This window comes from Schistocerca serialis, chromosome 7, assembly GCF_023864345.2.
Source record: "Schistocerca serialis cubense isolate TAMUIC-IGC-003099 chromosome 7, iqSchSeri2.2, whole genome shotgun sequence".
NCBI lineage: Eukaryota > Metazoa > Arthropoda > Insecta > Orthoptera > Acrididae > Schistocerca > Schistocerca serialis.
The window spans coordinates 172,671,085-172,685,571 of record NC_064644.1 but is presented as its reverse complement, the minus strand read 5'-3'; the positions used below and the strand labels follow the sequence as shown (position 1 = coordinate 172,685,571).

General features: G+C 41.4%; 1 protein-coding gene across 1 annotated transcript in view; it reads left to right on the top strand.

The window, feature by feature from the left end:
* Nucleotides 1-12,353: 12,353 nt before the first annotated feature.
* LOC126412944 (cardioacceleratory peptide receptor-like) overlaps nt 12,354-14,487 on the top strand; it is a 403,969-nt gene continuing 401,835 nt past the window's right edge. The window contains exon 1 of the mRNA XM_050082836.1: nt 12,354-12,513. Coding sequence (XP_049938793.1) covers nt 12,354-12,513 — 160 coding nt within the window. The remainder of the gene's footprint in view (nt 12,514-14,487) is intronic.

The window sequence follows — 14,487 nt, the reverse complement described above, 5'->3', positions numbered from 1 at the left end:
AAGGCCTCTTCGCCGATGGAACGTTAAATCTATGACTTCCTCCGTTTTTACCTCATCTTATATGTGTCGTATTTCTCCTACTTTGTGTATAGTTCTGTATTTTTTTTTTGTAGATTTTCTAAGTAATTTTTTCATACAGTTTCACAGATAGAGAGAACGGAATGGTTGCCACATTTTTGTCTAAGATAAAATGCACAAAATTTGTGACTAGACTCAAAATCTGTCGGTTGGGATACAGATGTTATCTCGGTTGGTGTGTCATCAACAGAACTAGAAGCAACTGCAGGATTGCCCCAAGGAGGGGTATTGGAACTGTTGCTGTTCTTGTTGAATATTAACGAGCTGGCAGCCAATTCTAAAATAACCTCCGGCGTTCTACAGATCATGCAGTTATATGTAATGAAATACTATTCAACTAAAAAACGGCACAGATATCCAGTCAGGTCTTTGTAATAATACGAAATGCTGCTGAATCTGGCTAGTTGCTTTAAATGTACAGTAATCAAAATTGTTTATTTCAAGTCAAGCACACTGCAATATCAAACTGTGCAATTCACAATATCAATGAATCACAAATTGCATCAGTCAACTGATACTAACGCTTGGATGTATAGTCTTAGGTGGATCTGTACTGGAATGGTCACATTGGCTGATTCGTGACCAAAGAAGGAGTTAGATATCAGTTCATTTGCAGGAAACGGGAAAATGCAGTCATTCGACAAAGGTGACTGCTATCACATCACTTCTGGGTTCGATCTTAGAATATGCATCAAGTGTGTAGAACTCTTACCATATATGACTGACTGGAGATATTGAAGTATTGAAAGAACGACAGCACCAATGCCAGGAAATTTGCTTAACTCACTGGAGGGCGTCGGAGAAACAGTATAGAACGTGGAATGGTAGACCCCTGAAGACTGACGTCAAATATCCCTCGAATACGTGCTTGCAAAGTTTCTGCAACTAATATCAAGTGAATAATCAAATTACGTTGTTCAACCTCTTTCGTATGCATCCGTAGAGACAGTAAAGACAATTTGAGGCAAATTACAGAGCACAAGATGGAATTTTAGCAGTAATTCTTCCAGCTAGCCATGTGCGGTTTGATCGAAGGAAGGAAAGGAAGATTAGGTTTTGACATCCCGTTGACATAGATGTCATTACAGACGGAGGAGCAGCTCGGAATGTTGCAAGGATGAGGACAGAAATCAGCCCTGTCCTTGCAAAGGAAACATCCTTGTGTTTGTCTGGGACAATTTAAGGACATTACGGAAAAACTAAATCTGGATGGGTGGAGGCGGATTTCAACTGTCATCCCGAATTCGAATCCAGTGTGCTAACCACAGCACCACTTCGATCGATACAACTGAAGCAGGAAGAAACTCAAAAATGTTGCCAAGTGTTGACTATTTCCCGCCATGTACTTCACAGTGTTTTGCAGAGCATTTATGTACATAAAGGCAGAAATCCAAAGGAAACTTAATTCTGAGTTGTCAACTGTCACTTGAACTGAGTTCCACATTGAACCCCTCCCGCCGGAGGTTCGAGTTTTCCCTCGGGAACCGGTGTGTGTGCTGTTCTTACCTTAAGTTAGTTTAAGTAGTGTGTAAGACTAGGGACCGATGACCTCAGCAGTTTGGTCACTTAGAAATACACATACATTTGAACATCCGCATTGAATTCCACTTAATACACTCTTACCGTCAGACGAACGCAGTTAAGTAACATTAACGTGACCGCTTGTCGCCGGCCGTTAAGGCCGACCGGTTCTAGGAGCCTCAGCCTGGAACCGCGCACCGCTACGGTCGCAGGCTCGAATCCTGCCTCGGGTTTGGATGTGTGTGGTGTCCTTAGGTTAGTTAAGTTTAAGGAATTCTGAGTTCTAGGTGAATGATAACCTCAGATGTTAAGTGCCGCGGTTCTAGGCGCTCAGTCCGGAACCGTGCAACTGCTACGGTCGCAGGTTTGAATCCTGCCTCGGGCATGGATGTGTGTGATGTCCTTAGGTTAGTTCGGTTTAAGTAGTTCTAAGTTCTAGAGGACTAATGACCACAGATGTTAAGTCCCATAGTGCTCAGAGCCATTTGAACCATTTGAACCACCTGTCAAACGCCTGAATAACCACCTTTTGCGAAGCAGACTGCTGCGAGATGTGCAGAAAGAGGGCCGAGGAGGTTCTGGAAGGTAGCGACAGGCATATGGAGCCATGTAGACTCTAGTGCCGTAGCTAGCTGCGTTGTTTTCCGGTTGAGGGTCATGTCGTAAACGGTCCAGTCGAGGTGGTCCCACAGATACTCGATCAGCTTTAAGTCCGGGGACTTTGATGGCCAGAAGAGTACGGTAAACTGATCCTGATGCTCTTCAAACTACGCACGTACACTACCAATTTTGTGGCATGTTGCATTGTCGTGCTGGTAAATGCCACAATGCCTAGGAAAAAGAGATCCCATGTAGGGATGGACATCGTCTCTAAACGTAGATCCATATTTGTGATAACCCATTGTGTCTTTCCGAGTGGCACATTGCATTGTCCTACTGGTAAATGCCACCATGACGAGGAAAAAGAGACCGCATGTAGGGATGCACATCGTCTCTAGATGTAGTTCCATACTTGTGATAACCCATAGTGTCTTCCAGAAAGACGAGATCACGCAGTGAATGTCACGAAACCATTTTCCATCTCATAACGCTCGCTCCTGCGACCTTGACCCTTCCGACGGCTGTTGCAGGGTGTTTGATTTCAGAGGTTTCATTCCATGCGCGCCAACGGCGATCTGTCCGATGGAGCATTAAGCGTGAATCATCTGGAAAGGCCACCTGTCACCATTCTGGGTCATCCATTTGCGGTACCGGGGTACAAATTGCAGCCTTGTTCTCCAGACGCATGAAGCAGGAATCTGGAGCAACTTCCGCTGAACGGTCGTTGAAGAAACACTGTTGGCAGGCCAACGGCCAAAGGTGGTCAGTTTCTGAGAGATGCACGCCTATTCGCCCATTCACATCGCTGAAGCTGTCGTTCGCCCCTATCAAATATGGTTCGTCGTATATCCCACTTGATTCGGCGCCTATTTCGGATAGCGCCATTTTGCCATGCACGGTTTATTTTAACCACAGTGATATGCGAACAGTTTAACAACTTAGTTATTTTGACTTCCGGCCTTGGCCCGAAGGCCAACAACTATGTCCTTCTGGGCGTCAGAGAAATTTCTCCGTTTCGGCATTACATCGCCTGCACTGTTTCCCGCGTAATCCCTACACGTTTCATATACCATCCAACGACGGCGCCACGTGGCTATGGTCACAATAATGTCACTTGACAGTGTATATTGCTTGAATGATATTAATAAGCTACAAGTTTACACCGCGAAAGCGGGCTAGACGTGATATTTTGGCGTGACGACGGCCAAAGGTACCGTCCATTCATTGAAATTGAAATTTGTTGTTGGGTCTTATGGGACCAAACTGCTGAGGTCATCGATCCCTAAGCCTACACACTACTGAATCTAACTTAAACTAACTTACACTATGGACAACACAAACACCCATACCCGATGGAGGACTCAATCCTCCGACGGGGGCAGCCGCACGGACTGTGACAAATCGCCCTAGACCGCGCGGCTACCCAGCGCGGCGTCGTCCATTCATTAACGCCTCTAATAGGTTGAGGAGGACATCTGCAATTGAATTTGTGGCATACGTCAAGACCATCACAAAAAAGTTTGACACAGAGTGTTCTCCAGACTTAGAATCTGAATGGTTTACAAGCATTTACACTAATGCAGTCTGTTTAGTTTTATAGGGATCTGAGGAATAATACTGATTCTCCCACTTTCGCTGCCAGTTCATGCAAGTAACCGAATCAAGCGAGTAGTGCAGAAATTTAGGACAAGCGCGCTGAGGCCTTCGATTATTCGGCTATTTCAACATCTGACCATTAACCTACATGTGTACTGTATCTGCCGTGATCCTGTCAGATGTAACCAGAAATTAGGTCACCACAGGTGATATAAGGGCTTTCGTAATGGCTATCTCGTAACACTGATGGATTAAATCCAGAGCAGCTTACCTCTCAGTGCTGCGACATACACGTTCGGGGATCTAGTGGAAGCGATAACATATTATACATGATAAAAACCGTTTCTTGATGATCAGAAACAATTGAAAATAGCAGTAATGTAATATCCGTCCAAATTACAACCAAATTATAATGGAACGGTTCTGTTTATCTCAGGTAAGCGCGCAAAGTTATGCTATTTGCATTCCATTATTAGGATCATCTTTGGGAAAGCTTAGATGTTCCGTGATGTACTCATGCAAATACCGACATGTCTGAACGAAAAAGTAAGAAATTCACAACTATTAAAGGAAAGACTAAAGAATCTTTTCAACGTCATTGCTAACGAGGAATAATACTGACTTTTCTTATTGTAATCCTGTAGAAGCAGTTAACTTTCTATTTCTTTTCTGTTGTAAAGGAATGTCTCGACGTCATTTTAAACTTCTCACTTCTCTGCATGTATGCCGGTGTCTTCTGTCAGTCTAGGCCTTATGGCCTGTTACGGTCTCACCATTTCTTCCTTGGCATTCCCGCACTCTTCTTCCAATTGGATTGTATTCCGTTGCTTGTCGAAGGATTCACTGAGGTGACACGCGCAATACATGCACCCTCTCGAATCCTGCTTTCGTTGGATTACTTTCTCGGTCAGTGGCTGTACCCCAAGTCCTTTGCCAGCCGGTGTGGCCGTGCGGTTAAAGGCGCTTCAGTCTGGAACCGCGTGACCGCTACGGTCGCAGGTTCGAATCCTGGATGTGTGTGATGCTCTTAGGTTAGTTAGGTTTAAGTAGTTCTAAGTTCTAGGGGACTGATGACCACAGCAGTTAAGTCCCATAGTGCTCAGAGCCATTTTGAACCCAAGTCCTTTCCTTATTTCTTCATTTATTATTCTGTCTTCTCTTCTGCAGCCTTTCACCGATCTAAGTAACTTCATTTCTGATGTTTCAAGTTGTCTTAGATCATTTGATCTTGATGTCCAACTTTCTGCTCCAGATATTACTGTGGGTAGTGCCATGACTTTGTAAATTTGATTTCATTTTCTCTTCTAGTTTTAACCCTTCGCGCCACATTTGTGTTGATAGGTGTTGCGTTTCTTATTTACGTCTTCCTTTTCTTCAAAAGTTACTTCACATCATATATACTGGAAATGGGACACCTGTTTTCATGTTATTGATGATTATCTTAATCCTTATTGGGCATTTTCTAAATGAGAACTGTTTTTCTTTTTTATGTGTGTAGATTATAATTTAGGCTTGTACTGTTTAATCTATGTACTGCTATCTGTGATTTGTCTTCTGTGTTCTCGTCGTCGGCAAAAAGCATTACACTTGGAAATTTTCCCGGCCCAGTTTTTCTACCTTCAGGTATTCTCTCCATCATCCATTCCCCGACCAAGTCACCGGTGTAGATGTTGAACAGTGTTAAAGACATACTACATCCTTGCCTTACTTCCTGGTGTATCTCCATTTCTGATGTCAGTTCTTACCAGTATCTGTTCTTATTTTGGTGTTTTTGCTTAAACCTTGGCATACTTTTATCAGGTGTGTGGGGAAACCTCTTTCCTCTATTACTGCCTGAGCTTTTGTCTGTGGGTATAGTCAAATGGCTTCTCAAAGTCGGCAAATGTTGGCTGTGACCCCAAGTTGAATTCTCGTGAAGCGAGTATGAAAATTTGTACAAGGACAGGTTACCAGCCTTATCGCATTGCTCTCAACTTGGAGGAGCAGGCTTTGTTACTGAACTTTCCGGAAAGTATAAATGATTTTATATTGGTGTTGCATTTACTGCATAATCTACTGCATCTGTTTCCGTGTCTATTGATAATCAATTTATTAGTTAGTTAGTTGCAAGTTTCATAAATCACGGTTCTATTATGGAAATGATTTGGAACGAGGCAGTTTTCAAGACATGTATACATATTTAGTGTTAACGTTAATGAACACATCTTTTGTCTCCTCCTGCTCATGCAACTTCGCTTAAAACTTGTTTCATTTCTAATTTTTATTGGTTTTAATTTCTTTTACAGATCATCAGTTTTTAAATAAAAATTCGTCTGAGGAATATAAAATGATATTAGGTCAGATTTAAAACTTGCTTTTCTACCTGTGAGACATATTGTTTTACTGGGAAAATTATCAAGAATGTTTGCTGCTGCATATTGAACTTATGTGAGTCACTGCCAGTATAAATAATGGGCAATAAAGGTCGTTTTTCCTCTGGTGTTGTAGATATGCACGTCACTACTCTTCTCTAATTGTGATGGATAAAGTATGACCAATCTCACTAGCGAATTTTGATGGTGGAGTTAAAATTCCTGACTCTTTGATAAAGTACCGACATAACGACCTTAAGTGAACACCTCTTTTTACTTCTCCTTGTGAGCAATCGATAGTTTTCTTCTAACTGATGAGTTACTCTAGAAAGCTATTACATAAAACTTATTCAGTTGAAATATTCCAAATATGCCAGAACGCTGATTCGTTTGTTTCCAAGACTGGGAATTATACGAAGAACAAAAGCAGCTGCAAGTAGTTGTTTGAGAAGTTTAGAAATATGCTTCTTCCAGTTCAAGTTTGCATCAATATGTACACCCAAAAATTTGAAGCACTCTGCCCTACTTGCTGACTTCTCTTAATGTTCTACAGCAATTGTTGGTATGACTCTACTTGTTGAGCAGAATTGAATATAATGTGTTACCACAAAATTAAGAAAAAGTTCGTTTTCAGGGAACCACTTAATGATTCTTTGAAAAACATCGTTAACAATCTATTTTGTTGCTTTCTCTCTAATGGGCTTTATTATATTAGTAGTATCGTTTTCAGAAGGTACCAATTCCGAATGGTGACTATTAAGTAGATTGTCATTCATATATACAAAGAAAACAAATGGACCCAAAATAGAATCCTGTGAGAGTCCCTTTGTGATTTCTCCCCAGCTCCTTTTCCAACGTTATTTGAATTTGTCAGCGTAACATTAGCATTTGTTTGTTAAGTATGATGCAAACTGCTGGTGTGTAAAACCATCAATTCCATGAAACATACGGTTTTCTACGAATGTAATATGAGCTACACAATCAAACGCCTTGAAAAGATCACAAGAAATACCTATTGGCAATATTTTATTATTTAAGGCTTGTAATGTACGGCGGCTGACTGTGTAAGTTGCATTCTGAGTCGAGCGACCCTCCTGGACTCGAAATTGTGATATGCTAACGAAACTGTTTGTAGTTAAATGTGAGACTGCTCTGGACAACATAACTTTTCAAACATTTCGTCAAAACTACATTTGCAGGTCATAGTACTCCACCCCCCCCCCCCCCCCCAAATGAACCATGGACCTTCCCATCGGTGGGGAGGCTTGCGTGCCTCAGCGATACAGATAGCCGTACCGTAGGTGCCACCACAACGGAGGGGTATCTGTTGAGAGGCCAGACAAACGTGTGGTTCCTGAAGAGGGGCAGCAGCCTTTTCAGTAGTTGCAGGGGCAACAGTCTGGATGATTGACTGATCTGGCCTTGTAACACTAACCAAAACAGCCTTGCTGCGCTGGTACTGCGAACGGTTGAAAGCAAGGGGAAACTAGAGCCGTAATTTTTCCCGAGGGCATGCAGCTCTACTGTATGGTTAATGATGATGGCATCCTCTTGGGTAAAATATTCCAGAGGTAAAATAATCCTCCATTCGGATCTCCGGGCGGGAACTACTCATGAGGACGTCGTTATCAGGAGAAAGAAAACTGGTGTTCTACGGATCGGAGCGTGGAATGTCAGATCCCTTAATCGGGCAGGTAGGTTAAAAAATTTAAAAAGGGAAATGGATAGGTTAAAGTTATATATAGTGGGAATTAGTGAAGTTCGGTGGCAGGAGGAACAAGACTTTTGGTCAGGCGAATACAGGGTTATAAATACAAAGTCAAATAGGGGTAATGCAGCAGTAGGTTTAATAATGAATAAAAAAAAATAGGAATGCGGGTAAGCTACTACAAACAGCATAGTGAACGCATTGTTGTGGCCAAGATAGACACAAAGCCCACGCCTACTACAGTAGTACAAATCTATATGCCAACTAGCTCTGCAGATGACGAAGAAATTGAAGAAATGTATAACGAAATAAAAGAAATTATTCAGATAGTGAAGGGAGAAGAAAATTTAATAGTCATGGGTGACTGAATTCGGTAGTAGGAAACGGAGAAAAGGAAACGTAGTAGGTGAATATGGATTGGGGGTAAGAAATTAAAGAGGAAGCCGCCTGGTAAAATTTTGCACAGAGCACAACTTAATCATAGCTAACACTTGGTTCAAGAATCATAAAAGAAGGTTGTATACATCGAAGAAGCCTGGAGATACTGACAGATGTCAGATAGATTATATAACGGTAAGACAGAGATTTAGGAACCAGGTTTTAAATTGTAAGACATTTCCAGGGGCAGATGTGGACTCTGACCACAATCTATTGGTTATGACCTGTAGATTAAAACTGAAGAAACTGCAAAAAGGTGGGAATTTAAGGAGATGGGACCTGGATAAACTGACTAAACCAGAGGTTGTACAGATTTTCAGGGAGAGTGTTAGGGAACAAATGGCAGGAATGAGGGAAAGAATACAGTAGAAGAAGAATGGGTAGCTTTGAGGGATGAAGTAGTGAAGGCAGCAGAGGATCAAGTAGGTAAAAAGACGAGAGCTAGTAGAAATCCTTGGGTAACAGAAGACATGTCGAATTTAATTGATGAAAGGAGAAAATATAAAAATGCAGTAAATGAAGCAGGCAAAAAGGAATACAAACGTCTCAAAAATGAGATCGACAGGAAGTGCAAAATGGCTAAGCAGGGATGGCTAGAGGTTAAATGTAAGGATGTAGAGGCTTATCTCACTAGGGGTAAGATATCTACTGCCTACAGGAAAATTAAAGAGATCTTTGGAGAAAAGAGAACCACTTGTATGAATATTAAGAGCTCAGATGGAAACCCAGTTCTAAGCAAAGAAGGGAAAGCAGAAAGGTGGAAGGAGTATATAGAGGGTCTATACAAGGGCGGTGTACTTGAGGACAACGTTATGGAAATGGAAGAGGATGTAGATGAAAATGAAATCGGAGATATGATACGGCGTGAAGAGTTTGACAGAGCACTGAAAGACCTGAGTCGAAGCAAGGCCCCGGGAGTAGACAACATTCCATTAGAACTACTGACGGCCTTAGGAGAGCCATTCCTGACAAAGCTCTACCATCTGGTGAGCAAGATGTATGAGACAGGCGAAATACCCTCAGACTTCAAGAAGAATATAATAATTCCAAGCCCAAAGAAAGCAGGTGTTGACAGATGTGAAAATTACCGAACTATCAGTTTAATAAGTCACGGCTGCAAAATACTAACGCGAATTCTTTACAGACGAATGGAAAAACTAGTTGAAGCCGACCTGGGCGAAGATCAGTTTGGATTCCGTAGAAATATTGGAACACGTGAGGCAATACTGACCCTACGACTTATCTTAGAAGCTAGATTAAGGAAAGGTAAGCCTACGTTTCTAGCATTTGTAGACTTAGAGAAAGCTTTTGACAATGTTGACTGGAATACTCTCTTTCAAATTCTGAAGATGGCAGGGGTGCAATGTAGGGAGCGAAAGGCTATTTACGATTTGTATAGAAACCAAATCGCAGTTATAAGAGTAGAGGGGTATGAAAGGGAAGCAGTGGTTGGGAAGGGAGTGAGACAGGGTTGTAGCCTCTCCCCGATGTTATTCAAGCTGTATATTGAGCAAGCAGTGAAGGAAACAAAAGAAAAATTCGGAGTAGGTATTAAAATCCATGGAGAAGAAATAAAAACTTTGAGGTTCACCGATGACATTGTAATTCTGTCAGAGACAGCAAAGGACTTGGAAGAGCAGTTGAATGGAATGGATAGTGTCCGGAAAGGAGGATATAAGATGAACATCAACAAAAGCAAAACGAGGATAATGGAATGTAGTCGAATTAAGTCAAGTGTTGCTGAGGGAATTATATTAGGAAATGAGACGCTTAAAGTAGTAAAGGAGTTTTGCTGTTTGGGGAGCAAAATAACTGATGACGGTCGAAGTAGTGAGGATATAAAATGTATACTGGCAATGGGTAGGAAAGCGTTTCTGAAGAAGAAAAATTTGGTAACGTCGAGTATAGGTTTAAATGTCAGGAAGTCGTTCCTGAAAGTATTTGTATGGAGTGTAGCCATGTATGGAAGTGAAACATGGACGATAAATAGTTTGGACAGGAAGAGAATAGAAGCTTTCGAAATGTGGTGCTACAGAAGAATGCTGAAGATTCTTTGGGTAGATCACATAACTAATGAGGAGGTGTTGAGTAGGATCGGGAAGAAGAGAAGTTTGTGGCAAAACTTGACTAGAAGAAGGGATCGGTTGGTAGGACATGTTCTGAGACATCGAGGGATCACCAGCTTAGTATTGGAGGGCAGCGTGGAGGGTATAAATCGTAGAGGAAGACCAAGAGATGAATACACCAAGTAGATTCAGAAGGATGTAGGTTGCAGTAGGTACTGGGAGATGAAGAAGCTTGCGCAGGATAGAGTAGCATGGAGAGCTGCATCAAACCAGTCTCAGGACTGAAGACCACAACAACAACAACAGTACTCCACAGGGACCTCTTAGCCAGTACCCATGGCCACCATCGCGCAGTAAAACTGTAATACGCAGTTGAGGCCACAGGCAGTGTTGCCCATGCAACACCACATGGAGGTGAGGTTGCGTGGAGATCTTTTGTCTGCTCTTTTGTGATGTCTTTTATTGTCTTACTGCAAAAATACTTTTTAAAGAATACAAGAATTTGGAAGTAGAAAATTATAAATTTATGGTATAATTAAGAAAAGAATAGAAGAAGACAGAGAAGGGTAGGTATAGATATCGCTTCATCAGCACCTCCTGGACTTGGTATTGAACTTCAAGTCCATCGTCCACATGTGGTGCTATCCATTTTAGTAACCATCCACATCAACATCCCTCTTCGAGAAAACTCTATTTCGTCAATAAAAAAAAAAAAAAAAAAAAAAAAAATGTTTCAAATGGCTCTGAGCACTATGAGACTTAACATCTATGGTCATCAGTCCCCTAGAACTTGGCACTACTTAAACCTAACTAACCTATGGACATCACACAACACCCAGTGATCGCGAGGCAGAGAAAATCCCTGACGCCGCCGGGAATCGAACTCGGGAACCCGGGCGTGGGAAGCGAGAACGCTACCGCACGACCACGAGCTGCGGACTTTGGTCAATCCATGAGGATATAATCTATGTTGCTGTTGTTTGTTAGGCTGCTATGTGAGTTGACATTTGCTACGTTGTACAATAACGCGGTTATTTAGTAAACAAATTCTTCATAGCTTTGGGACAATATCCTGCCTCAGTATGAACTAATGAAGTTATATACTGTTCCTACATAGCTGTAGGAGGAATAACAAGACACCACTAACCTATTATTAATCTTGTAAAAATAATTTTGTAGAATAAAATTAAAGTTTTTGGGATAGCGTACTCATAAGTTTGTATAATTGCGAAATATGCATGATCCGTTTCTACTGTGTATTTATTCGTACACTGTTTACGTTTGCTTGTTTATTCAACATAAAATTTATATTACATTCAAAATATTACATTTACAATGACGTCTTCATTTACGCAGCAACTTAACATTGTTGGGCACAGGTTTAACATGAATTCTAGTACAATATCTATCCACGGACTACTCTAATTATTTCTACTTTCAGTTATATTCATTCATAATAAGATATAAATTGCAATCTTAAATTAATTTTCCACATGAGTAGTTGTACACGTTTTGCGTGTTTTATATTATGTGTATTTTGTGTATCTATGTTATGTCAGTGTTGTCACTGCCACTCGTACCATCGTCAGTACAGGAGCTACTACGCCTATCCATGTCGGCCTGTCTTCGTCTTCTGCGCCTTCTATATTGGTGAGTCAGGTCGTATATGCTATGTTCCGTTTTGAGATGTTGTTGACGATTGTGCTCAACTGTGTCCATGTGTCTGGGTTCCTCAGTGCATGGTATAGTGTTCCTTCCGTTACGTATTCTACATTACTGCGTAAATGCCTTTACCTAGTGCATTTCAATGGGAACTGTTGTGGGGAACCGATTTTCTCGCATGTGCAACGTTTGGTTTCTCAAAGCGACATGCACTGCAAGTGCGTAGGATAAGGGCCATATCCAGTCATAAAAGTGATTGTTAAAAGTACTCTAAGCCTGTGAATTACCACTGTCAACTTTGTAGATTGAAACTGCACAGTGGATGGTAACGCCATGCGATGTCGTTTTGTGTTGCAGACGGAGCAGCTGACAGTTCTGTGGATCCTTTTCGCTCTGATCGTGCTCGGCAACTCGGCCGTGCTCATAGCGCTCTACCTCAACAAGAACCGCAAATCCCGCATGAACTTCTTTATCATGCAGCTGGCGTTTGCAGGTAAGTTCTACAAGAGAACATTGTATTTATCACGTCGAATACTTAACTCAGTAGGTGCGGTCTCTCAGACTGCGCGAGGATTTTCGCACTCGCTCTCCAAAGCAAATTCTGGCAGATTTCTTCAGAACCCCATCTACCCTCCATAAATCGTCAAATCTATTTTTTTTCGGTTGCGTTATCGCGTTCTATATTTTTTGCTGACACGTGTTGGGATCTCCTATATCGCACCTCGTGAATTACGCACCCATTTTCTTAGTATAGCACAAATTGTGTTCACAGGAAAGTCTCTCTTTTAACTCTCCTAGGTGTGAGAAAGTAGTTAGTAGATAAAGAGAGGAAGCTGTCAGTGACAGAGATAAAAACAGAATAAAAAGACGACGAGTTTACTGTGGATAGTGATCACAATTTTGCTGGCGAACAAGTGTATCATTCAGGGAAAGAAATTTAGGACAACGGTGCTCGGCACTTCTCTGTTTCTCCAATAAAATACTTAAAGTGTTAGTTAACACCTGAGTGGTGGTAAATGGAAATGTTGATCCGAGCAGTGAATGTCAGCTTTGCAGGTTTTTATTCTGTCCTATCGAGTGCAATTTTTATGTGAAAGCCTAAACTCTGGAATCTAGCCTTATGTTAACATTTACATTATGTAGAGATTCTACAATTTTCAGAATGTAAAATTTAATTCTCTAACAGTTTGTCAGTTTATTTATGTCTGCTATTTAAAAAACCGCAACAAAGTACGTGATTTTGTGTAATAAAAAAGAAATACTGGAGATTTTATTCAGTGGAATAAAATCAACAACGAGGATTTAAACAGGTAAAAATTAATGTTATATGTTACATGGATATTTTCAAATGTTTTATCCCCTAAATATCAGTTTAAACATAGGAGTCTCAGAGACCACACCTCGCAGTATATGTTACAGAAAAGTCATTACGTGATTTACGGGTTAATCTGCTTAAAGTGTAAGCATAGATTATTTCTGTTGCGGCCTCTCTCTGATCTATTTACATACGTTCCATATGCAGTTTCTTTTCTGGCTTCTCTCTTCCCACGGATCTTATCGGCTGTAGTCCTTCACCACATTTCTTCCCTCACGTTTGTTTTATCTCTGTCCAACGATGTTCATCCGTCCACTACGCCTAACTCTATCCCCAATGGCACTCGTATAATAATCTTTGGTTTTCTTCCTGAGAGCTAAATTGTTGAACAGTTTTTCATCCAACAGATTGTCACTCTACCGCTGCAGCTTCTTGCAGTTGTCACTCTACGGGGATGCACCAATGGTCTAGGGGTAATGTCTTTGACTGGTAATGAAAGACAGTATAGACAGGCCACCGGTGCATCTCCGTAGAGGAATCAAGACGTTCCACTGCTACAAGACTGAATGGCGACCGAAGACTGCTGGCATAAAAATCACCCTCGCTCTGCCAACAGCCTGGAAAAACAGGGCGGAGGAGCAGGCAGAGATCAGGGAAACCTCTTGCTGTAGGAGTGGCATACTGCCCTTAAATGGTTGAAGAACAAGCAAAGATTAACTGCATCAGGATGTAGAAGATAAGAGGAACCACTGTGTTAAAGACACATAATGTATAACCACAAGACATGTGCCCTATAGCCGGAAATAGTGTTATGATCAACTCTCCATTGTCCTGAGATTCCGTACTAGTCCCCCATTCGGATCTCTGAGAGAGCACTGCCAAGAGAGAGGTAACCATAAAAAAATGATGAAGTAATCAACGAAAGGATAAAATTCTAAGTGTCGAGCATGGTATATCAGAAGTTTGAATGTGGTAGGTAAGCTAGGAAAACTGAAAAAGGAACTGCAAAGAATCAGCCTAGAAACAGTTGGGGACAGTAAGTGAAATGGAAAGAAGGTATGGGTTTCTGGTCAGTTATGTGTGGGGTAATCTTAACAGCAGCATAAATTGGTGTAAGGGGACCAGGGTTCCTCATGGACAGGATTTGTAGAG